Source organism: Oncorhynchus mykiss, chromosome 25 (assembly GCF_013265735.2).
Source record: "Oncorhynchus mykiss isolate Arlee chromosome 25, USDA_OmykA_1.1, whole genome shotgun sequence".
In the NCBI taxonomy this organism is placed as follows: Eukaryota; Metazoa; Chordata; class Actinopteri; order Salmoniformes; family Salmonidae; genus Oncorhynchus; species Oncorhynchus mykiss.
In genome coordinates, this window is record NC_048589.1 from 20,606,149 (window position 1) to 20,632,487 (window position 26,339).

General features: G+C 42.7%; 3 protein-coding genes and 1 long non-coding RNA gene across 6 annotated transcripts; 2 read left to right on the forward strand and 2 right to left on the reverse strand.

Moving 5' to 3' along the window:
- Positions 1-582: 582 nt before the first annotated feature.
- coq6 (coenzyme Q6 monooxygenase) lies at positions 583-11,873 on the reverse strand. The gene is made up of 12 exons (XM_021584871.2): positions 11,487-11,873; positions 10,982-11,116; positions 8,005-8,063; positions 6,222-6,348; positions 4,376-4,506; positions 4,159-4,266; positions 4,016-4,078; positions 3,812-3,919; positions 2,833-3,035; positions 1,900-2,015; positions 1,411-1,577; positions 583-725 (listed from the first exon to the last, which is right to left on the reverse strand). Exons 1-12 carry the CDS (start codon positions 11,683-11,685, stop codon positions 696-698), a joined length of 1,446 nt encoding a protein of 481 aa, XP_021440546.2. The 5' UTR covers positions 11,686-11,873; the 3' UTR covers positions 583-695.
- Positions 2,276-2,823, reverse strand: LOC118944242. The gene is made up of 2 exons (XR_005039535.1): positions 2,701-2,823; positions 2,276-2,666 (listed from the first exon to the last, which is right to left on the reverse strand). It is a non-coding gene; the product is annotated as an uncharacterized LOC118944242 (long non-coding RNA).
- Positions 11,874-12,113: 240 nt separating the features above from the next.
- On the forward strand, positions 12,114-15,665 carry fam161b (FAM161 centrosomal protein B). 2 transcript variants are annotated; one of them, XM_021584869.2, is made up of 9 exons: positions 12,114-12,340; positions 12,734-13,025; positions 13,132-13,637; positions 13,761-14,098; positions 14,197-14,318; positions 14,426-14,593; positions 14,705-14,804; positions 14,934-15,106; positions 15,373-15,665. In XM_021584869.2, the coding sequence occupies exons 2-9, from the start codon at positions 12,745-12,747 to the stop codon at positions 15,443-15,445; spliced, it is 1,761 nt and encodes a 586-aa protein (XP_021440544.2). In that variant the 5' UTR covers positions 12,114-12,340; positions 12,734-12,744; the 3' UTR covers positions 15,446-15,665. The 2 variants fall into 2 exon arrangements, with proteins under 2 accessions (XP_021440544.2, XP_021440545.2); XM_021584870.2 differs by having other exon boundaries at positions 12,114-12,307.
- Positions 15,666-20,745: 5,080 nt separating this feature from the next.
- On the forward strand, positions 20,746-25,846 carry ngb (neuroglobin). Of its 2 annotated transcripts, XM_021582974.2 has the most exons (5): positions 20,746-21,095; positions 21,199-21,422; positions 22,388-22,496; positions 24,243-24,362; positions 25,219-25,846. In XM_021582974.2, exons 2-5 carry the CDS (start codon positions 21,325-21,327, stop codon positions 25,369-25,371), a joined length of 480 nt encoding a protein of 159 aa, XP_021438649.1. In that variant the 5' UTR covers positions 20,746-21,095; positions 21,199-21,324; the 3' UTR covers positions 25,372-25,846.
- The last annotated feature ends 493 nt before the right edge of the window (positions 25,847-26,339 follow it).

A 26,339-nucleotide genomic window follows, 5' to 3' on the forward strand; every position in this document is an offset into this window, starting at 1 on the left:
CTGTCTCCTCCAATTCATCTACACTGATTGAAGCGAATTTAACAAGTGACATCAATAAGGGATGAAAGCTTTCACCTGGTCAGTCTGTCATGGAAAGAGCATGTGTTCATAGTGTTTTGTGAAACTGGGATACAGGATATTTAATTTGTTTTTACAAATTCTTATTAACAATGACGGCCTACCTGGGAACACTGGGTTTGCTGCCTTATTCAGGGGCAGAATGACAGATTTTTACCTTGTCAGCTCGGGGATTCGAGCCAGCAACCTTTCGTTAGACTAGTGGTTAGAGCGTTGGCCTAGCAACCGAAAGGTTACAAGATTGAATACCCCGAGCTGACAAGGTCAAAATCTGTCATTCTGCCCCTGAACAAGGCCGTTAACCCACTGGTCCTAGGCCATCATTGAAAATAAGAACTTGTTCTTAACTGACTTGCCTAGTTAAATAAAAGTAAAATCATTGTAAAAATCGAACCACTAGGCTACCTGCCGCCTCTACACTCTAACCACTAGGCTACCTGCTGCCCAGGAAATGCTTGGAAAAACCCAAAATCATCTTCACACAAAGAAAGACGCGCAGGAATAACTGTGTTCTAGTAATAACAGAGCATAAAATAACTTTATTAATTTACACTTTTACATTCCATTCAAAGTCATTGGCGTACCATCAAACTGAAACGGCAGGACCAGTGTATGTGTCACTTGCTTGCAAACGCCATGATCTGAGCCTGGAGAGAAAGAACATGAACTCACAAATCTAAACATACATTTTGTCAATTCATCCATACCTATCCACAAATACACGAATCCAACAGCCACGTATAGCACTAGCAAGTTCTACAAAAAAACTATGACTAGCATCTTTCCCATCTGTGTAAAAAGTGGCACTACAAACCTCTGTATACGAGATCTGTAAACTCAACATTTAATATGGAAAAATGTCAAGCATAACTTTGGGTCTCCAGAGAGAAATGCCTTTACAACCATTTACGGTTGCTTTGGTCTGAATCACTTAGTAGGGAATAAAGCCATTTCACATCAGCGGTCTGTAATAAAAGGGGTGTGAAAACACAAGCCAACACCACTGTAACACAGCCCCGGGGCCAGCCCTGCACCCCACCCACACACTTTCTGTAACACTACATTTGGGGCTAAACTAAGCTGCCGTAGTAGTAAGTTGACAACCATGTAAATTATAGGCAGAGCTGAAGTAAAAAGACATGTAATCAAAAAAAAGGTCAGGATCGGGTGGGGTCATGAACGAAGCCAAGGTGGGGCTTACTTCTGACATGTGGCCAAACCTTGGGAATGGAAGAAGAGATGGCTTCTACTTGAACAAGTGTTGTGGCTTCACTTTGACAAGGGACATGACATTCGAGAAAGGTGGGGTTAAAGAGGAGACGGCATACTAACTTTCATGGCTGGCAGTGTATTGGTGGCCTGCAGACCGAAGGTGCGTAAGACAACCATGGGGACAGCGTTAGTAGAGTACAGTCGTTTCATCAGGTCGATGGCAGCCATCATGGGCAGGTTGTGTCGCTGGCGCTCTGTCTCATATTCCAACAGGTGCTGCATGGCCCCTGCACAACACAACACAGGCCGAGCAAAACACCAGGGGTTAATAAATCATGGAGAAAATAGTTTCTGGACCTGTGTACATTGTTAATGTGTTTTCTGCATTGGAGCTATTCAGAACAAATACAAATATTCACATAGCAGGATTTCTATTTCTGTGAACTGTCCTTTCTGCCAAGAACTATATGAAAAAAAACATCAAATAAACTTTGGAAGAAAGACTGTTCTTTTTATAATCAAGATCAACAGCAAGCGTCCCAGCCTGGGCTGTGGAAAAGAGCTTCTGAGAAACCACTGGCTACGGCTACTGTGTTTGGAGTCACTAACCCAGATCCTTCCCGTTGAAGGCCGCCTGGCTCAGGAGCTGAGTGAGGCAGGCCACATCCCCAAAGCCCAGGTTGGCTCCCTGGCCAGCTAGAGGGTGGACGCGGTGTGCTGCATCGCTGCAAAGAAAAATAAAGACCACCGCCGTGTAAATCTAGTCACCACATCTACAGGATTGGATCAAAGCAAGCATTCCCTTCAAATAGACAGAAATAATTGGATAGAGGCATTAACCTTTAATTTTTTTTTGCAGTTGATAAGTATCTTTTTTTTTTTTATATGATCCTGTTATGCCTTCATAGAATAAGGGCATATGATCCGGTTATACCTTCATAGAATAAGGGCATATGATCCTGTTATGCCTTCATAGAATAAGGGCATATGATCCTGTTATGCCTTCATAGAATAAGGGCATATGATCCGGTTATACCTTCATAGAATAAGGGCATATGATCCTGTTATACCTTCATAGAATAAGGGCATATGATCCTGTTATGCCTTCATAGAATAAGGGCATATGATCCTGTTATACCTTCATAGAATAAGGGCATATGATCCTGTTATACCTTCATAGAATAAGGGCATATGATCCGGTTATACCTTCATAGAATAAGGGCATATGATCCGGTTATACCTTCATAGAATAAGGGCATATGATCCGGTTATACCTTCATAGAATAAGGGCATATGATCCTGTTATACCTTCATAGAATAAGGGCATATGATCCGGTTATACCTTCATAGAATAAGGGCATATGATCCTGTTATACCTTCATAGAATAAGGGCATATGATCCTGTTATACCTTCATAGAATAAGGGCATATGATCCTTACATTTACAAAATGCCAAGTCAAATATCAATAGTCACAGTTTTCTAAAGCAAACCGATGTGAAGTTCAATAATGGCGTGTCCCCAGGGGTGAGTGGGGATTTACCCGATGAGTGCCACCCGGTGCCTGATGTACTCTGACGCATGGCCCATGCCCAGGGGGAACATGACTCGACTCTTTGGGCCGATCCCGGCCACGCTGGGCGGTAGCTGGCGTGCCGAGCCTGCAGACGGCATGAGGACTGACAGGGCAGTGCGGAACAGAGAGCCAGCAGTCTCCACCAGCTCACTGTGGTTCTCATTACTCCACTGGCAGAAAGAGACGACACCGAGACAGAGACAGACAGAGAGAGACAGAGAGAGACAGAGAGAGACAGAGAGAGACAGAGAGAGACAGAGAGAGACAGAGAGAGACAGAGAGAGACAGAGAGACAGAGAGAGAGAGAGAGAGAGAGAGAGGAAGAGCGAAAGAGAGAGAGGTAGAAACAGCAGGTAGAGGAAGAGACAGGGGTACAGGAGAGATAGAGGGGCGTGGTAGACAGAGAGAAGAGAGAAGTTAAAGAAACAAACTAGAGCAGAAATGCAGAGTGAGTGTACTTTTCCTCACTAACAAAATGGTTTGGCAGCGTTACAGGACCCTTGCTAATTAAAAGAAGAGGATGGTCAGGCCTGCTGTTGAATTAGCTTAGTTTAAAAAACATTCCATGCAGTAATGACCAACTGGCAGACCACAGGTTTAATTAGCAAACCAGGCCTGAAACCAAGCATGACAACCGTGGTGACCCCATCAGCAGGACCAGTAAAAATAGCAGGCTTGGGAAAGCGACTTTATGCTGGCAAAACGTTGGTATTGTCTACATGTATGATGTAGAGTAAACAGAAAACAGTGACAAGTGCACCCATTGGCATTGGCTAACCGGTTCATTGGTGCACTTGCAGCATGCTGGTAACAAGAGGATTTCCGTTCATAAAATGTACTATTCATAACGCATACAAATGTATCAGAAATCCGTTTCTTTCTCTGCTGTATAAAGGCACTTGTTCCTAATCATTATCTGATTCGGTGGGGTCAGTCCGGGACTCACAAAGGCAGTGTTGATGGAGTCCACGAAGCTCTCCTCATCCAGCTGCAGTAGCTCCTCTGCATGGCGGTGGCTGGTCGACCACACCAGAGAGCTCTCTGTGTCCGACAACTACAGCCACAAGAGAGAAGGGGACGTTGGTTAAGATTAAGGGACAGAAAAAAGCAAAGAGCTCAGCTGCACTTTGAACCTATGATACAAACTTACTGGTAACATTGCTATGGGGCCTGTTGGAAGGAACCTCTGCCAGGCAACATTGTTCTCTGTTGGCTATAGAAACACATGATAACAATTAGTATGGCCTCCATGTGTCTTGATGAAATAGACAGGTTGTAAGATGTAAATCTCACCTCAGACAGATGCAGGACAGCCACAACAGCTGATTGGTCATAATTCCACTTGACCGTGGGTATCCCCGCCTCCTGCCTTACCATCGAATTTGGCCCATCTGCTCCAATCTGCAAACCAGCCAATCACAGCAGTTACATCCTAGAGCATTATGGTCAAAGGCAAAATTATGTTTTTAAACATAAAAAATAAAAGAGTTACTACTCAGGATGGACTGACCAGTAGTTTGGTTTGAAGAGTCTGTCCGTTGGCCAGGGTGACCTGAACCCAGGGGATGGCGTCAGCTACCTGGTGGGACTTGGGCCAGGTGTATTTCACCACCTTGGATTTGTACTGGACCCTCACCTGATCTGAGAGACCGAACACAGAGAAAGGAAATGGTCTAAAGCAGAGCTAAGGGGATTTTGGGTTCACCACAGAGAATCATTTTCACTAAACAAGGGGATTTTGGGTTCACCACAGAGAATCATTTTCACTAAACAAGGAAGGGGCCAGTAAGTATTTTTCATCACAATTGGTCACACTAATCAAGACTTTGCTACTTGTACACCAGAGACTCTGGGTTCGTGCCCAGGCTCTGTCGTAACTGGCCGCGACCGGGAGGTCCGTGGGGTGACGCACAATTGGCATAGCGTCGTCCGCGTTAGGGAGGGCTTGGCCGGTAGGGATATCCCTGTCTCATCGCGCACCAGCGACTCCTGTGGCGGGCCGGGCGCAGTGCGCGCCAACCAAGGTTGCCAGGTGCACGGTGTTTCCTCCGACACATTGGTGCGGCTGGCTTCCGGGTTGGATGCGCGCTGTGTTAAGAAGCAGTGCGGCTTGGTTGGGTTGTGTATCGGAGGACGCATGACTTTCAACCTTCGTCTCTCCCGAGCCCGTACGGGAGTTGTAGCGATAAGACAAGATAGTAGCTACTACCAATTGGATACCACGAAATTGGGGAAAAAAGGAGGTAAAATAAATTAAATTTAAAATAAATTTAAAAAAGACTTTGCTACTTGTTTCCTCCAAAAAGGAAAAAAATAGAGTAAGGTTTGGCTGTAAGTGACTAAGGCAGTGGAAGATCTACAAAGCACCTTGTAAAACACCACTGGCTTGCCTCTCTGGCAGGGACCAGCTGCCGAAGCTCACATTGACAATCTTCTTAAAATGGTCTTGGCTTGCTGCATAGCATTGATTAATAGTGTTTATCTACAAGCAGACCATTACACACTTTCCGCTTGCTGCCAGCATGCTGGGATTACACCAAAACTACCACTTTCTTTGAATTATCGGTAGTCGGTCATCCCAAACATGAAAGTATCTGGAATTACACTTGGCGTTGCCCACTTGGAGAGGTTCCCGTCTGCAGATTGACTACTGGTTCCTGAACACGAGCGACAAATATTGGTCTGCAGTGACTGGAGAGCAGCGCTTTTCATGTACTGCCTCAGAAGCAGAGAAACATCATGGCCAAAGGGAGAAAAAAATTAAGTAGAGGACCAACATGATGCCTTTAAGGAAAACCTGCTGCCTGCAACCACACATCTGTTTAGTGCAAAATGTAGAAAAGCTCACTTATAAATATGCTGTTTTACAGTCGGACGCAAGGCAGTGCTAAGGTTTCATTTCTGAACCTCCAAAAAGTCGGCCTAATTTCAACAACAATATAGCACAAAGTCAGCACTTTAGCATCCTTAATGGCGTGGGAGCACATGTCAATGTGAAATAGGTCATTGGACAACTGCACGTGCCTTTACATGGCACCCGGTCTGTGGAGTGCACTAACTGGCACACAGGAAATATGGCGCTTGATTGAAATAGCAGGAAAAACATGGATGTGTCCAAGAGCTGCACTGGTCTTTAAAAACGGAAACTGGGGAAAATACAAATAAACAAAACACAGGGACAGGATGGAACAAATGTGCTGACATAACATGAGCTGCCAGACCCAGTGCTCATTAACAGGATGTCAATGAACTCAAGATCTCTTCTAAGGAGAGTCACATCACTACTTGTGCATAGTGAGGGTTTCATGGAAAAATCAGCAATGCAACTGGACTGTGTGTGGCGCTGCTTTTCTTACCAGAGAGATTCTCCAGCTGCTTCGTCAGGGCTGCCACAATGATGTTGTTCTCCACAATGTATGCCATCTCGTCTTGCAGGTTCTCCTTATCAAATGTAATCAGGGCATCCGAGCAGGCATCCCAAACCTAAATGAGAAATCAATTATCCCTGTGGTCAACAACTCTATCCTTAAATGCATCGCCATTCCCTATATTAAGCCGGCAGCCTAATTGAACTGAACACATCCAATATGTTCAGCTGCAGCCAGAGTTTGGCAGCCACTACTTAAATGACCAAACTAAGATCTAGAAAGGTCAACAACACCCTTCTAGATCTATGGTTGACTTAGGGAGCTTACTGATGCACGATGAAATGCCATTTGTGATGTGGATTTATGGCAATATTTTTGGCCCGACAGAACATTACCGAGCGGGTAAATATTGGTTACTGTATCCCCAAAAAGTTGAGTGTCAAAATAAAACACATAATTGAGGCACATCATTTCTGAGATGGTAAATGAAAATACTTTTCATGTGACGCAGGGAAGTGGTTATGCTTATGTAGGACTCTCTCTCAGACCTTATCATTCAGAAGTAACACAGCTAAACTACCCCCCCCCCAACATGCCATAAAGTAGTGGGTTTTACCCTACAAACAAAAAACACTAAAGGTGGTGGGTTTCCAACTTGTGACAAGTGGTTGGCTGCTTGAAAGATTTAATGAAACCAAACTGCAAATTCCAAGGAGTTTTTTATGTTGGAGAAAAACATACTTCTGTTGATAAGGAATGTGTTGCTATGTACTTATTGTCCTCTTTGCTAGGAGTAATCCCCAAATGGGAGCTTTAAAACCTGCTTTTCTTTCCACCTTAACACCCAGACAGGAGAGAGACCATTGGAAATGGCCTACTAATATTCAGGTTATTTTTCCTTCTTCAGCCAGTAGTTAACTATTTAGGATAGGGAATGAAGATTTTTTGGGGGGGTTAACCTCAACGCGCTGCTCCTCTATCCTTGTAATATGCATCTGCAAACAAACAAGCAAAAAAAGAAGCAGAGCAGTAAAGGAATTATGGAAGAGGTATATCACCATAATCACCATATTACATTTTATGATGACATCCTTGGCCATGAGAGAAACCCTGTGTTTTTTTCTTTGGTATAAAGTGACCACATCTTACAGAAGGGACTCAGCCTGCACCCACAGCTGTAAAACACGGTCACTTTGCTACTGACATCCACACATCCTGTCATCTTCCATCTTCTGCCTCCTGCTTGTCACATTCATCTTTATAATTAGTACACACATGGGGATGAACGCCTAGTTGAAGATGCCAAATAGATGTATTTTTCCTATTAAATATGATTCTAATTAAATAAATAAATAAATAAATACTCTGCCATTGTGGCCAGAGGGAGAAAAAAAAAAACATTTCACTAAGAGCTTTGATCATCGTTTTAAATTGACCTCCTGTCCTTTGGGGTTTGAGGCACCCTGGCATTTGCATGGCCTCTGAGGATGTATAAATTGGGCAGAGGAATGAACAAAATGCATGTTTTAAACCTCCATTGGGGTTGCTTTTTCTTTGTTAACAATTACATGCTGGAGGGAAATGGCATTGTAAAGTACATGATTGAGTAGAGGTTAAATGGCAGGGACGATACAATTTTCCTAAAACTTTATATCCAAACAAGTTACTGATGCATGGAGAATGAGAGTAAGTATATAGCAGTATAACTAACGACCTAAAAGGGCCTCTCAATAAAAAATAACTTTAGGGCTTGGAGTTTCCAAGAACTGACCTGCATCTTCTGATAGGGCTTACATCTCATGTTCATAATGTGATCCCATGCACCAACACCTGAAAGGCACGCACAACATTTTAATAGAATACAAGATCTATCAAATCTAGGGATGTTATGTATGAGGTGTAAAAGCCCCATAATTACTTGTTAAAGGAGTTTGATTAAATGAGACAAGAACTCAAGTGGGCGAAGTCAACAAAAATATAAATGCAACATGTAAAGTGTTGGTCCCATGTTTCATCAACTGAAGTAAAAGATCCCTGAAATGTTCCATATGCAGAAAAGCTTATTTCTCTCAAAAGTTGAGCACAAATTTGTCTACATCCCTGTTCATGAGTATTTCTTCTTTGCCAAGATAATCCATCCACCTGACAGGTGTGGCATATCAAGAAGCTGATTAAACAGCATGATCATTACACAGGTACATCTTGTGCTGGGGACAATAAAAGGCAACTCTAAAATGTGCAGTTGTGTCACTGAACACAATGCCACAGACATCTCAAGTTGAGGGAGCTTTTCGATTGGCATGCTGACTGCAGGAATGTCCACCAGCGCTGTTGCCAGAGAATTGAATGTTCATTTCTCTACCATAAGCCACCTCCAATGTCATTTTAGAATATTTGGCAGTACATCCAACCGGCCTCACAACTGCAGTTTACATGCATGGCGTTGTGTGGGCAAGCTGTTTGCTGATGTCAGCGGCGGTGGGGTTATTGTATAGGCAGGCATAAGCTACGGGCAACAAAGGGAATTGTATTTTATCGATGGCAATTTGAATGCACAGAGATACCGTGACAAGATCCTGAAGCCCATTGTCGTGCCATTCTTCTGCTGCCATCCCCTCATGTTTCAGCGTGATAATGCACGGCCCCATGTTGCAAATATTTGTATACAATTCCTGGAAGCTGTAAATGTCCAGGTTCTTCCATGGCCTGCAAACTCACCAGACATATCACCCATTGTTTTGGATACTCTGGATCGATGTATACAACAGCATGTTCCAGTTCCCGCCAATAGCCAGCAACTTTGCACAGCCATTGAAGAGGAGTGGGACAACATTCCACAGGCCACAATCAACACTATGCAAAAAAAATGTGTCGCGCTGCACGAAGCGAATGGTGGTCACACCAGATACTGACTGGTTCTGATCCACGCCCCTACCTTTAAAAAAAAAGGTATCTGTGATCAACAAATCCATATACACTACATGGCCAAAAGTATGTGCACACCCCTTCAAATTAGTGGATTCTGCTATTTTAGCCACACCAGTTGCTGACAGATATATAAAATTGAGCTTCCCTGGTCAACTGTTAGTGCTGTTATTGTGAAGTGGAAACGTCTAGGATCAACAATGACTCAGCCGAGAAGTGGTAGGCCACACAAGCTCACAGAACGGGACCCACCGAGTGCTGAAGCGTGTAAAAATAAATCGGTCCTTGGTTGCAAAACTCACTACCTAGTTCCAAACTCCCAAACAGCACAAGAGCTGTTCCTCGGGAGCATCATGAAATGGGTTTCCATGGCAGAGCAGCCGCACACAAGTCTAAGATCACCGTGTCCAATGCCAAGCATTGGCTGGAGTGGTGTAAAGCTTGCCACCATTGGACTATGGAGCAGTGGAAACATGTTCTCTGGCGTGATGAATCACGCTTCAACATCTAGGAGTCCGACCGTCAATCCCAGATTTGTCAGATGCCAGGAGAACGCTACTAGCCCCAATGCATAGTGCCAACTGTAAAGTTTGATGGTGGAGGAAAAATTGTCTAGGGCCGTTTTTCATGGTTCGGACTAGGCTCTTTAGTTCCAGTGAAGGGAAATCTTAATGCAACAGCATTCAAATACATTCTAGACAATTCTGTGCTTCCAACTTTGTGGAAGGCCCTTTCCTGTTTCAGCATGATAATGCCCCCGTGCACAAAGCGAGGTCCATACATAAATGGTTTGTCGAGATCGGTGTGGAAGAACTTGACTGGCCTGCAGTGCCCTGACCCCCACCCCATCGAACACCTTTGGGATGAATTGGAACGCAGACTGCGAGCCAGGCCTAATCGCCCAACATCAGTTTTGCTAAATGGAAGAAAATCCCCGCAGGAATGTTTCAAAATCTAGTGGAAAGCCTTCCCAGAAGAGTGGGGGATGTTATAGCAGCAAAACGGGGACCAACTCCATATTAATGCCCATGATTTTGTAATTAGATGTTCGACCAGCAACTGTCCACATACTTTTGACCATGTAGTGTATGTATTCCCAGTCATGTGAAATCCATAGATAAGGGCCTAATGAATTTATTTAAATTGACTGATTTCCTTATATGAACTGTAACTCAGTAAAATCTTGGAAATCGTTGCATGTTGCATTTAGTATTCAGTATACATGTTCAGTATACATCCAAGTCAATTTAACTGGGCTTGACATAGCCATGGGTATCCAAATCACTTCCTTCACTTCCTTATTGACATGCAGCACATCATCAGGGTGTCAAGTAAAACCCAAGGAGACATGAATAATAGTTGAGAGGATTCCATCAATGATTGATGTAGACTAGAGGCCAGATATGATCCCTGCTAAGCATGTGTGACTAGACAAGCTGGGCCTGATCACTAACCTACTTCCTGACAACCTTTTATACTGAGCCACACCACAAATAGGCTTAATCAGACAGGAAGCTGGCCACTTAAACATGAGCTCTTTTGTCATTGGACAAGATGTACTGTTCTTTTCAAACGGATAAACCAATACACCAACCCTGACAAATAATAGACAACAACTACCAAACAATCTACACACAACTCTTCACCCCTACTGTACTTTATGAAGCTCATACTATTGCAGCCATGTGTATCTGTTTGCAGAGAGGTTCCCTACATTTTTATGATGCTATTGGCTGCCAATGGAAAACAGAGATTCTAATGCCATTAGAGAGATTACTTTCTCGGGGAACATGATAATAGTGTTTCGTAATACGGGTGTGTACCACTGAGGAGGGTGGCAGAGCCCGGGCTGATGGAGCTGACTCTTGTACTGTAGGCGTCTGGGACCTTGTCCATCACTTTCTTGTTGCCTGCCTCAAGCAAAAGAATCTTCTTCCCCTCCAAGTTTGGATCCAAGCCTGTCAACAATAACGAGGATGCATGAAATTGATTGATGCTCTGTCCAAAATGATAAACAGACAGATTAAAAGTTGTGGTGGGAGTAGCATTGATATAGCCTATATTTTGGCATCACTAGTGGTGCCATGAGAACAAGAACTTAAAGTTCCTCTGCATGTTTGTCTTAATTATACCTTACTTGTTTAGCAACACAGAACTAAGGCAAATGCTGTATGGTGTAAATCAGCAGCAAAGCCACAACTGCAACTTAGTGTGAGGATGAAGTCTGAGAATTTGCATCCAGCAGCGGAATGACGGCTCCTCCTCCTTTAGATGGGGGCAAATAGGGGCAGTTTGACTGAGCAGCATCAGGAGATCACCTCGACTCACCTAAAGAACAAGCCATAGCGGTCCCAACCATCCCTCCTCCAGATATAATGACATCATAGAGCTCATTTTCATGTTCCCCGTGTTCTGCTGTGCACGTGAGTCCTCTGCAAATTATTCTTGTTTCTGAAAAACGGTTCAGAGCAACACACCGCCGCCCGATTCCATTGAAAGACAGTGCCGTTTTAGTGAGACTATGCATCTTTAAAACAACGCAACGACGTGGTACTCGTCTAACCCTTAAAATAACTCCAACTGTATTGTTTAGAATCAGAACGAAATGTTTCCCCTTGAATATGTCCTACTAATCGCAGCTGTGTCCATTCTATAATGCAGCCATGTTGTATATTTTGACATACGTAAGAGGCAAGAACTTCCTGTAGTGGTCAACCAATCAGAAAAAGGAACCGCACTAGTTTCACTTCACAAGTTGTCCGCACTTTGGTGCTATTGATATTTAAACATAATTCCGTTTTATTCAGGAGGACAATGTAGAAGGAATAGTTAAGGCGCTTCTTGAATAAAAAAAATGTGTTACAAATGTGTCAACATGATAGTGCCCAATCGAGATGACTGAGGTATAGATCGAGATACAGCAAGCGTTTACTTCAGCCAATCAAACATTAGAATGTTCCAGGGGGTGGAGTCAAATATCTTAGCTTTGACAACAAGTAGCGAAACATCATCCAGTGATTCGAAGTTATTACTTTGTAACAGTCAATATATGATGTCGATACATGACAGTCTTTGTTGTGAAGCAGAGAAGCAAGAAGAGATGGACAACAATGGACAATAATTATAATAATAATAATCCACTGGAATAAGTATGATGTAGTTCTAAAGTGCACGAGCATCAGGTTATATTTTCTATTTTACAATATTCCAAAATTGTCATCTCAATATGTATTGTAGTTATGCATTGTGTAACAATATACATGTTCTGCCCTAAAACAGTTTAGCATGTAGCCTACTATGTTAACGTAGACATATAATATGACTTCTCTGGCAATGTTTTGGAGAAGCAGTTTGGTTGCTAAGGCAACCCTTGCGTAGGCTCACATCATGTGCTGCTGGAGTTTTGCATAACTTTTCATTATATTAATTGTCATTAATTGGTCAAATGTGGGACACAGTTCTGTGTAAATTAAAATGTCTGATCTAAACAAGGGTTTATCTCACTGTGGGATGTGTTTTTGGAAGAGGTGTTTTTGGAATATAAAATTGTCTTCCCTTTTTCCTTCTTTCCATAGCTGTTTGGTGAATGTTGGGTTCAGGAGGAAACACTGCTGCTAGGATGCAAGAGCAGAGGAACATGGCTGACCTGCAGGCTTTCCTGGAGGATGGCCTGAGTTCAGAGCTGCTGCTCCAGCACCAACTGCAGGAGATGAAGGAGGCCCACAAGCAGCAGCTGCAGGAGACAGAGAGGAGACAGAGAGAGGGCCTTGAGAAAAGGATCCAGCAGAACTCTATGCTGTCAGCAGACTTTGACAGAAAGTCTAGTGCTGACAGACAACTGGACAAGTTTTTCAGCTCTCAGGCCAGGTATGTCAAGTCACCCAATGATGCAAATAGGTTATCACAATATATTTGTTTTGTAAGTCTCAAATATCCTATTGTTCTATGTTAAATAAAACAATCTCAAATGTAGGGGACCGAGGAAATCCAGTTCCATGTCTGAACTGATGTCAGGTAGGAGGTCTACCTCGAGGAAATCTCCGCTCAGACAGTCAGGGAGGTTTTTCACATCCTCTGCAGCCTGGGCTTCTGCCACAACTGTTTCACACAGAGGACCACAACATCTTCAGCACCAAGGCCCAACAGAAACAGAGCAGCTCCAACTAAGCAAAGAGGAGAAAGAGGAGGCGGAATGTCAGAGGAAGTTTCGTGCTGTTCCTGTGCCTGGCCATGTGTTTTTGCCCCTCTATGATGAGATGACGCAGGTGCGGCAGAAAGAGAGGAGGGAAGGCCATGAACAGAGGAGGGACTTCCTGCTCTCCATGCAGAAGCCCTTCAGCTTCCTGGAGAGAGATGAGAAGAAGAGAGAGAAGCTGATGCAAATGATAAGCACGGTGGCACAGTCTCAAAAAGCCACCAATGTCAGGAAACCAATACCGAAAGCAATCAAAGACCATACTGTCTCTGAGCATTTAAAAGGTGTGTTGCCTAAATAATTTATCTCCAAAGATCTTGCTTAGGTGCAGTAAATTGTATTATAAAAGTATTATAATCCTCCCTAAATCTTATTTTTTTTCTCATTAAATTCTGTATGCTCTGTAGAGGAGGAGCTGCGCAGGAAGGTACGCATCCAGCTGAGGGCCCAGGAGACTTTGAGGAAGTCCACAGCACCTATAGAGAACCAAACTCATACTGAGAACCCGGAGTCTCGCACCGCTCAACGGACTAAGAAGGAGGTTCTGGCCTTCCTGGATCAGAAGCCTACCTTCCAGCCAAAGACCAACTCCCAGGTCCCTGATTTTGATAGGCTGCACAAGGCCTTTCAGAGAGAATCACTGAAGAGGGCAGAGAGGAAAAATGTTACCAAGTGTCAGCCCTTCCACCTGCGGACGTCAATTCTGCCTTCAAGACCAAGCAGAAGCAGTTCTGAAAAAGAACAGGTGAGCTTACTGTAGAACTCTGCAAATAGAACTTGAAATGAAATTTCTCTTTGTATCTTTGGAAATGTTTTGTTTCCTTGTGTTATTTTTGTCCTCAGGAACCCATAGTCAGTGCCGTTTTGAAGAGAAGCAATTCCTTTGGAGGCTTAACATCACTGTCCACAGATACGCTTCCCACCTACATCACAGATGCAGCAAGGAAACGCTGTATGGCCATTAGGTAAAGGGGAACTGTGAACTTCATTATCAAGTGTGTCTGTCTCAATAAGTAAAGATACAGGACATAGTCATACTCATCTCTGTCCTGTCCTCTCCCTGGTCCATCAGAAAGTCTGTGGAGCAGAAAGAGAGCAAGGAGCAGGAGAGTACAGAGTGGATGCGGAGACATAGGAAGAGGTCTCAGGCCATGAAGAAGACAGTGGCTGTCCGCGCCAAGGTCATGGACCCTCATAGCAGCCTGAAAGAGGTGTATCATGAGAAGCTGAAACAGCACCGGTGAGTACTGGGAAATTCCTCAGATGAAAACAGAAAAGAACAGACCTGATTAAAGAGTTGTTGATCTGTACTTAATGTCGAATTAATGTTTATGCGGCTCTGTACATGTAGGGAGGCCGACCAACAAAGGACGAGAGAGTATAAGAAGGAGCTACAGGATATAAAGGCCAGAGTAACTGTCCGTCCTTACCTGTTTGAACAGGTGTCCCAGGTAAACTATGGGCTTGCATTGACCTGGAAACTCATTTTCTGGAAACGGAAGCCTTTAAGCGGTCAACTGTTGTATTATTTACTGTTGTGCACCTTGTCTATTCCCTGGCCTTTGATGGAATTGCTCTAGAAAAACGCCAAGGCTGATGCGGAGCGTATATACAGAGACAAGCTGAGGGAAGCTGGTTTGAATGAGCAGTTTGTTAAAACAAAGGGAGAAGAGTTTGGAACGGCACCCGTCTTCATATTGGATAACAATGACGATGTTGATGACCAAAGTGTTGAGAGTGACATGAAGAAAAGGTACCTACAATGACAACAAGTTTGTGTCGCAGTGTCTTCCAACTAACAATTAGTTTTAGTCATACAGTATCTAATGCCAATAGGAATACCACTGCAGCTGGAAATCCACGGACGCCATGTGTTATAGTTCTATATACAATGTTGCATTACATAATACTGTGAGACTGTTGTAAAGTCTTTAGTGAAGAGAAGACAAATACTGCAGTCAAGCAAAACTTTGATGCAGTTACAATGTAGACATTTTCTAACCGACATGTCTGATTTAGGGATGGAAACGTAGACGTCGGGGAGAAAATTGAAGAGGTAGAGGAAGAGAGCGTGAAAACCAGAGTGGAATAAATGCATTGATGAAAAAGGTAGACCCCGCATGTAATGTAACTCCATATACAGTAGCTATTCTGCTTCAAAGAGCACTATGTTCTAAAATAATTGTAGTGTAGTTTAACTATGTTGACCCAGTCTTGGACTGCCTGACATGTTTTGTCATGATTTAGGATATTTCTAAAATGGGGACATCTGGCCTCTGGAGCTGTTGTGAGAAAATGAATAAAGGTTTATGGAACTGTATATGTTTATAAGTCATTTAGAATGTTATATGTTGACATTCTGCAATGGTAGGCGATTATGGCATATTAAATGTTTGGCCGCATAATATTTCAACCTTATTAAAACTGAATATCAAAGGCTTATTTGGTTTTATGAAATTCATTTAACATGGTATTATAGCGGAGAACTACTTGGTAACCAGAAAAAAAGTGTTTGAAAAACAAAAATAGGCCTACAATGTTACGGATTCTGACCCGTCCTGGTGTAGTTAGTATATCATACCTCACTGAGAAATCAGAGGGCTGACAGTGGTCTCAGTGACATTGCAGTACAGTAGTACAGCCCATAAATATTTTGTCAATGGACAGGTCCGACAGTGGCTGGCGAAAGTATTCACCCACCTGGCATTTTTCCTATTTTTTTGCCTTTCATCCTGGGATTAAAACGTTTTTTTGGGGGGGTGGGGGTTGTATCATTATAATTACACAACATGCCTACCACTTTGAAGATGCAAAATATTTTTTATTGTGAAACAAACAAGAAATAAGACAAACTGAAAACTTGAGCTTGCAAAACTATTCACCCCCCAAAGTCAATACTTTGTGAGCCACCTTTTTCAGAAATTACAGCTGCAAGTCTCTTGGGGTATGTCTCTATACGCTTGGCACATCTAGCCACTGGGATTTTTGCCCATTCTTCAAGGCAAAACTGCTCCAGCTCTTTCAAGTTGGATGGGTTCTGCTGGTGTACAGCAATCTTTAAGTCATACCACAGATTCTCAATTGGATTGAGGTCTGGGCTTTGACTAGGCCATTCCAATACATTTAAATTTCCCCTTAATCCACTCGAGTGTTGCTTTAGCAGTATGCTTAGGGTCATTGTCCTGCTGGAAGGTGAACCTTCGTCCCAGTCTCAAATCTCTGGAAGACTGAAACAGGTTTCCCTCAAGAATTTCCCTGTATTTAGCACCATCCATCATTCCTTCAATTCTGACCAGTTTCCCAGTCCCTGCTGATGAAAAACATCCCCACAGCATGATGCTGGATGGTGTTCTCGGGGTGATGAGAGGGATTGGGTTTGCGCCAGACATAGCATTTCTCTTGATGGCCTAAAAAATATATTTTAGCCTCATCTGACCAGAGTACCTTCTTCCATATGTTTGGGGAGTCTCCCACATGCCTTTTGACAAACACCAAACGTGTTTGCTTATTTTTTTCTTTAAGCAATGGCGTTTGTCTGGCCACTCTTCCGTAAAGCCCATCTCCGTGGAGCGTACGGCTTAAAGTGGTCTTATGGACAGATACTCCAATCTCCGCTGTGGAGCTTTGCAGCTCCTTCAGGGTTATCTTTGTTCTCTTTGTTGCCTCTCTGATTAATGCCCTCCTTGCCTGGTCTGTGAGTTTTGGTGGGCGGCCCTCTCTTGGCAGGTTTCTTGTGGTGCCATATTCTTTCCAGTTTTTAAGAATGGATTTAATGGTGCTTTGTGGGATATTCAAAGTTTCTGATATATTTTTATAACCCAACTCTGATCTGTACTTCTCCATAACTTTGTCCCTGACCTGTTTGGAGAGCACCTTGGTCTTCGTGGTGTTGCAGACTCTGGGGCCTTTCAGAACAGGTGTGTATATATACTGAGATCATGTGACTGATCTTGTGACACTTAGATTGCATACAGGTGGACTTTATTTAACTAATTCTGTGACTTATGAAGGTAATTGAGCAATACCTTGCTGTCTACATGGAGACCAGCTCAGATGGTCATTTGGGGATTACCATCAGAGAAACATGATGTGTTTAAGTCCCCGCTCAAAATGTTTGGAAGAGTTCAGATGAAGATGAGTATGGGAGTCATTGACAGTTTATGGTCTTTCTACATTGTAGAATAATAGTGAAGACATTACAACTATGAAATAACACATATGGAATCATGTAGTAACCAAAATAGTGTTAAACATATCAAAGTACCCAACCTTCGCCTTGATGACAGCTTTGCACACTCTTGGCATTCAGTCAACTAGCTTCATGAGGAATGCTTTTTCAACAGTCTTGAAGGAGTTCCCACATATGCTGAGCTCTTGTTGGCTGCTTTTCCTTCACTCTGCGGTCCAACTCATCCCAAACCATCTCAATTGGGTTGAGGTCTGGTGATTGTGGAGGCCAGGTCATCTGATGCAGCACTCAAGGTGTGTTGGGTCATTGTCCTGTTGAAAAACAAATGATAGTCCCACTAAGCGCAAACCAGATGGGATGGCGTATCGCTGCAGAATGCTGTGGTAGCCATGCTGGTTAAGTGTTGAATTCTAATAAATCATGACAGTGTCACCAGCAAAGCACCATCACATCTCCCCCTCCATGCTTCATGGTGGGAACCACACATGCGGAGATCATCCGTTCGCCTACTCTGCGTCTCACAAAGACACGGCGGTTAGAATCAAAAATCTCAAATTTGGACTCATCAGACCAATGGACAGAATTCCACCGGTATAATGTCCATTGCTCGTGTTTCTTGGCCCAAGCAAGTCTCTTCTTACTGGTGTTCTTTAATAGTGATTTCTTTGCAGCAATTCAACCATGAAGGCCTGATTCACTCAGTCTCTTCTGAACAGTTGATGTTGAGATGTGTCTGTTACTTGAACTCTGTGAAGCATTTATTTGGGCTGCAATTTCTGAGGCTGGTAACTCTAAGGAACTTATCCTCTGCAGCAGAGGATAACTCTTAGTTTTCCTTTCCTGTGGAGGTCCTCATGAGAGCCAGTTTCATCCTAACGCTTGATTGTTTTTGCGACTGCATTTTCAAAGTTCTTGACATTTTCTGGATTGACTGACCTTCATGTCTTAAAGTAATGATGGACTGTCATTTCTCTTATTTGAGCTGGTCTTGCCATAATATGGACTTGGTCTTTTACCAAATAGGGCAAATAGGGCTTCTGTATACCACCCCTACCTTGTCACAACACAACTGATTGGCTCAAATGCATTAAGGAAAGACATTCCACAAATTAACAAGACACACCTGTTAATTGAAATGCATTCCAAGTGACTACCTCATGAAGCTGGTTGAGAGAATGCCAAGAGTGTGCAAAGCTGTCATCAAGGAAAAGGGTGGCTACTTTGAACAATCTCAAATATAAATTATAAACGGGGTGATTCGAGCCCTGAATGCCGATTGGCTGACAGCCATGGTATATCAGACCGTATGACAAAACAGTTATTTGCGCTACTCTAATTACGTTGGTAACCAGTTTATAATAGCAATAAGGCACCTCGGGGGTTGTTGGTATATGGCCAATATACCACGGCTAAGGGCTGTGTCTAGGTACTCCGCGATGCGTGCCTAAGAACAGCCCTTAGCCGTGGTATATTGGCCATATACCACACCCCCTTGTGCCTTATTTCTTAAATATGACACTTTTTTGGTTACTACATGATTCCATATGTGTTATTTCATAGTGTTGATGTCTTCACATTTTTTTTACAATGTAGAAAATAGTAAAAATAAAGAAAATCCCTTGAGTGAGTAGGTGTCCAAACTTTTGACTGGTACTATATGTAATGAAACATTTGATTAAGCATTTAAATGAAGCAGGCAATAACATGGTTGAGAAAAACATATCTTATGTGGGGTAATGACATCCTCTAAATTTGGCCATCAGACTTGGTTATCTGAGTGTCTGAGAATACGCCTCTCCAAGCAGTTAAACAATCATGTACCATTTTACAGAAGTGTAGCCCTCAGGTCTGTTATTACTTCAGCTACAATATTAACATTCCCACACATTTCATTATGAAATTGCTTCAAGTGCTCCAAATCAAGTTTCTGTGGTTGGTTAGCACTCCACAGTTTCATTCAATTTAGTTTTTGAGCATAAAACAATCTGACGATAGAAAGGTTCATAGCAAGGTTAAAGAGCAACTCCAAAAGGTACATTTAGTCCCGAAAGGGTCTGAAATGTCCCATAACTCAAGATCATGTATGTGATGACTTATCTCCCTTTGGTTCATTGACCTCTGAACTTATAGTCAGTCGGTGACAGTCCAAGTCATGGTGCTCTGTGTATGGGATTATTTATATTGAACAAAAATATAAATACAACATGCAACAATTTCACAGATATTACGGGGTTACAGTTCACATAAGGAAATTAGTCAATTCAAATAAATAAATTAGGCCCTAATCTATGGATTCCACATGACAGGGAATACAGATATGAATCTGTTGGTCACAGATACCTTGAAAAAAAGGTAGGGGTGTGGATCAGAAAACCAGTGAGTATCTGGTGTGACCACAATTTGCCTCATGCTGGGTGACACATCTTCTCATAGAGTTGATCAGGCTGTTGTTTGTGGCCTGCGGAATGTTGCCCCACTCCTCTTCAATGGCTTTGCGAAGTTGCTGGATATTGATGGGAACTGGAACACGCTGTCGTACAGGTCGATCCAGAACATCCCAAACATGCTCAATGGGTGACATGTCTGGTAAGTATGCAATCCATGGAGAACCTGGACATTTTCAGCTTCCAGGAATTGTGTACAGATCCTTGCAACATGAGGCTGTGCATTATCATGCTGAAAAATGAAGTGGGCCTCAGGATCTCGTCACGTTATTTCTGTGCATTCAAATTGCCATCAATAAAATGCTATTGTTTTCGTTGTCCGTAGCCTATGCCTGCCCATACCATAACCCTACTGCCACCTAGGGGCACTCTGTTCACAACGTTGACATCAGCAAACCGCTCACCCACACAAAGCAATACACGTGATCCTGCAGTCAGCATGCCAATTGCACGCTCCCTCAAAACTTGAGACATCTGTGACATTGTGTTGTGTGACAAAATTGCACATTTTAGAGTGGCCTTTTATTGTCCCCAGCACATGGTGCACCTGGGTAATGATCATGCTGTTTAATCAGCTTCTTGATATGCCACACCTGTCAGGGGGATGGATTATCTTGGCAAAGGCGAAATGCTCACTAACAGGGATGTAAACACATTTCTTGTGTGTGTGGAACATTTATTTTTATTTTTATTTCAGCTCATGAAACATGGGACCAACACTTTACATGTTGTTTGTATTTTTGTTCAGTGTATCTGGAGGGAGGTTGATGTTTTTGACAGCCCTTGGTTCACCTATAGGAGGAGCTATAGCTCGTCACATCCTCAAAGGAGAGAAAGAGAGCGATCCCGCCTTTCCTTCTTCAGTGGAGTGAACAGATCCACAGCGCTGGAGAGAGGGTATAGTGGGAGAGAGTGAGGGAGAGGGAGAGAGAGACAGTAGTCAGTTTGACAAATAAGCACGGCGGATGACTTGTCTCTCTCTGAATGCACCGTGAGCAGGAGAGCAAGTAAGTACCAAGAGTACCAGCCAAGGCAGTTCTCCAGATGCACAAACACACACACAGACTCCACAGCCTGGTACAGACAGGGAGCGTGTGAAGAGAGAAGAGGTATGCTGGGATCTAGATTTGCACGTGTACAACTATCATGAATTCCTCTTTCTATTGTTTTGGTTTTAATATGTTATGTTTTAGCTCTTGCACTTACACTTAGTTTCCAGGTGGGCCATCAAAGGTTTCCCAAGCGGAGTCTACCAAAGTGTAATGGGTTGCCCAGATCAGAGACTTTTCCTCTGTTCCTGCAAAGAGAGCTAGTCCTCACACTGAGCGACCCCCGGGCATGGAGAAGCTGACGGAGAAAGACAAGGAGCTGATCCGAGGCAGCTGGGAGAGTCTTGGCAAGAACAAAGTTCCACACGGAGTCGTCATGTTCTCCAGGTACAGTCATGATCTAAAGCTTTTTATTTGAGGAGTTAGGTATGGAGGAAATGAAGGAGTTAGGTATGGAGGAAATGAAGGAGTTAGGTATGGAGGAAATGAAGGAGTTAGGAGAAGTTGTGATATTGCTTGTTATTCTGTATTATCTATTCAGATCAAATCAAAATGTATTTGTCACACTCGCCGAATACAACAAGTGTAGACCTTGCCATGAAATGCTTACTTAAAAGCCCTTAACCAACAATGCAGTTCAAGAAATAGAGTTGATACAATATTTACTAAATAAACTCAAGTAAAACAAATCTAATCAATCTAAAAGTAGCACAATAAATGTACATAACAATAACGAGATTATAAACAGGGGGTACCGGTGTACAACACTATACTTTATAACCAGTGTTTCCCCTATATTCGACTCTGCTACCACGGCTGAAAAAAATCCAATGGAAAACACTGAGAACTATACATGCATGTGTTCCTCCATGAAGATTTCATGGTGATTAGTACATCAGCCTTTACTGTTTGTGTACCAAAACAGAGTGTTGGTTGATATCTGCAGCATTTTTTGTAAGAAAGTTTACTGAAACCTAACCATTGACTACAATTTGCAGTTGTATACAATACAAATATGTCAGTATAGTGCAAAGATACTGTAAATAATGTAGTTGTCATAGTAAACAGTACTTGTGTACTTAGAGAGAAAAATACACTTCACCTACATAGATACTGCATCACACACTCCCTATACTGGGACTGGTGGCTTGACTTGTTGCTTGGCGACAGGCTGCAATAGTCTTTATTTTGAAACAGCTTCTGCTAAAACAGACTAGAGAAGAACTGTTGCTGACTGTCCTATTTTCTTTAACCAGACATTAAAATCGTAGCTATTGTGGCATTCGAGGGACTTACGACTACATGTATCTGTCTGCACCTGTAGTACTGAATTGTGTTTTATGTCTGTGCAGACTGTTTGAACTAGAGCCTGCGCTCCTCAACCTCTTTCACTACAACACAAACTGTAGCCCCACACAAGACTGCCTCTCCAGCCCTGAGTTCCTGGACCATGTCACAAAGGTAACCCTGCATAGCCCATCACCATTAAAACTGACATCTACAGTGAGGGGAAAAAAGTATTTGATCCCCTGCTGATTTTGTATGTTTGCCCACTGACAAAGAAATGATCAGTCTATAATTTTAATGGTAGGTTTATTTGAACAGTGAGAGACAGAATAACAACAACAAAAATCCAGAGAAACGCATGTCAAAAATGTTATACATTGATTTGCATTTTAATGAGGGAAATAAGTATTTGATCCCCTCTCAATCAGAAAGATTTTTTGGCTCCCAGGTGTCTTTTATACAAATAACGAGCTGAGATTAGGAGCACACTCTCAAAGGGAGTGCTCCTAATCTCAGTTTGTTACCTGTATAAAAGACACCTGTCCACAGAAGCAATCAATCAGATTCCAAACTCTCCACCATGGCCAAGACCAAAGAGCTCTCCAAGGATGTCAGGGACAAGATTGTAGACCTACACAAGGCTGGAATGGTGAGAAGGTGACAACAGTTGATGCGATTATTTGCAAATGGAAGAACTGTCAAAAAATAACTGTCAATCTCCCTCGGCCTGGGGCTCCATGCAAGAGCTCACCTCGTGGAGTTGCAATGATCATGAGAACTGTGAGGAATCAGCCCAGAACTACACGGGAGAATCTTGTCAATGAACTCAAGGCAGCTGGGACCATAGTCACCAAGAAAACGATTGGTAACACATTACGCCGTGAAGGACTGCTCAAGAAAGCACATATACATGCCCGTCTGAAGTTTGCCAATGAACATCTGTATGATTCAGAGGACAACTGGGTGAGTGTGTTGTGGTCAGATGTGACCAAAATGGAGCTCTTTGGCATCAACTCAACTCGCCATGTTTGGAGGAGGAATGCTGCCTATGACCCCAAGAACACCATCCCCACGTCAAACATGGAGGTGGAAACATTATGCTTTGGGGGTGTTTTTCTGCTAAGGGGACAGGACAACTTCACCGCATCAAAGGGACGATGGACGGGGCCATGTACCGTCAAATCTTGGGTAAGAACCTCCTTCCCTCAGCCAGGGTATTGAAAATGGGTCGTGGATGGGTATTCCAGCATGACAATGACCCAGCAACAAAGGAGTGGCTCAAGAAGAAGCACATTGAGGTCCTGGAGTGGCCTTGCCAGTCTCCAGACCTTAATCCCATAGAAAATCTGTGGAGGGAGCTGAAGGTTTGAGTTGCCAAACGTCAGCCTCGAAACCTTAATGACTTGGAGAAAATCTGCAAAGAGGAGTGGGACAAAATGCCTCCTGAGATGTGTGCAAACCTGGTGGCCAACTACAAGAAACGTCTGACCTCTGATTGCCAACAAGGGTTTTGCCACCAAGTACTAAGTCATGTTTTGCAGAGGGGTCAAATACTTATTTCCCTCATTAAAATGCAAATCAATTTATAACATTTTTGACATGCGCTTTTCTGGATGTTTCTGTTGTTATTCTGTCTCTCACTGTTCAAATAAACCTGCCATTAAAATTATATACTGATCATTTCTTTGTCAGTGGGAAAACATACAAAATCAGCAGGGGATCAAATACTTTTTCCCCTCACTGTAAATGGTTGATTCTTGAAAACAAATCCACGGCAATAACCTCTTGCTGTGTGTTGGTGTATGTGTGTGTATGTGTGTGTGTGTGTGTGTGTGTGTGTGTGTGTGTGTGTGTGTGTGTGTGTGTGTGTGTGTGTGTGTGTGTGTGTGTGTGTGTGTGTGTGTGTGTGTGTGTGTCCAGGTAATGCTGGTGATCGATGCAGCAGTCAGTCATCTGGACGACCTCCATACCTTGGAGGATTTTCTGCTCAATCTGGGGAAGAAGCACCAGGCAGTCGGGGTTAACACCCAGTCTTTCGCTGTAAGAATATTGTCACTCTGATTACTCACTGTAATACACTGCTGTCATACTGAGTGTACTGTACACTATACTACACTGTAAAACAAAAAAAAGAAAAGTTGATTTTACGTACAATTTCAAGTCAATTCCAATTTAATTTGAAATTCCAATTAAAATATTGAATTAACTCATGAAGTGGAGAATTCATGTTGAATTTAATGCAAATTTTGAAAATCTTCACGTTTTGGAATTTAACTGGAATTTGGACTGTTTGAATTGGAATTGTAAAAACATTTATACATTTGGTATTGAATTGGAATTCAATATCTGTACATTTCCCATTTATTGGAATTATTGCACTTAGTATAAAAATATGCTGCAGGATTTGTTCTAAATCATATCAAGTTCTATCTCTATATTTCCAGTATAGGCTGTCAGGACAGTGATACAATCAGTCGGAGAGAATTGAATTCAAATTGGAATTTGTGGAAATGTTGGGGATAATATTGAATTGGGAATTTAATTCTTAGAATTCTTAGATTGGAATTGAGATTGGAATTGAATTCTCTCTGAATTCAAAGACTGACCTGGAATTTGATTTGAATTCAATTGAATATACAGGGAGAGGAAATTGTATTAGAGGAAGTGGAATTAACCCCAACCCTGACAACCAGCTGCAATAAGATTGTGAGTTTGATCAACAAAAATGTTGTTGAGCAAACTCACAGTCCTATTGAAGGCATTTGCCGTACATTGAAATCAACATATTATTTTACAGTGTACTTTTAAGGAACAAAACTTGCAACAATTTATAGTTGTAGGCCAATATTCATAATATTTGCTTGCGTGCATCCGTGTGTGCATGTGTATGTTGCAGGTGGTGGGGGAGTCCCTTCTCTACATGTTGCAGTGTAGTCTGGGTCATGGGTACACTGGCCCACTGCGTCAGGCCTGGCTCAACATGTACACCATCGTAGTGGCGGCCATGAGCAGAGGATGGGCCAAGAACGGGGAACACAAGACTGACTGAAACATTTGCTGGGGTCTGCTACCAGTTTCTGTCTAATCACCTTCATGGTTGCTACGGAGTAAGGTTGTATAGCTCACAGCCTGCAGGTTTTGATTGCTGTATATTTCCTCAGTGACTCTAGGGTTACAGTAGGGAGAACAAATAATGTTATCACACTTGACACCACAAACGATGGTTGAATCACCTGATGTTCAGAGTTAACTGTTTTTGCTGGGGATGTTGTAGCTGTAGATAATGCTGCTATAACTTTGTGGGGATGTTATGTGTCAACCAGCTTTGCACGTGCTCTAAGTCTTCAGTTTGAGTTCCTCAAATTAGAGAAAGGGTTAAATTAATGTAATGACTGAATTTGCTTTGTAAATAATTGTCTTGATATACAGTGGTTTGCCAAAGTATTCACCCCCTTGGCATTTTTCCTATTTTGTTGCCTTACAACCTGGAATTAAAAAATATTTTTGGGGGGGTTTGTATCATTTGATTTACACAACATGCCTACCACTTTGAAGATGCAAAATATTTTTTATTGTGAAAAAAAACAAGAAATAAGGCAAAAAAACTGAAAACTTGAGTGTGCATACCCCCCAAAGTCAATACTTTGTAGAGCCACCTTTTGCAGCAATTACAGCTGCAAGTCTCTTGGGGTATGTCTCTTTAAGCTTGGCACATCTAGCCACTGGGATTTTTTTGCCCGTTCTTCAAGGCAAAATTGCTCCAGCTCCTTCAAGTTGGATGGGTTCTGCTGGTGTACAGCAATCTTTAAGTCATACCACAGATTCTCAATTGGATTGAGGTCTGGGCCTTGACTAGGTCATTCCAAGACATTTAACTGTTTCCCCTTAAACCACTCGAGTGTTGCTTTAGCAGTATGCTTAGGGTAATTTTCCTGCTGGAAGGTGAACCTCCGTCCCAGTCTCAAATTTCTGGAAGACTGAAACAGGTTTCCCTCAAGAATTTCCCTGTATTTAGCG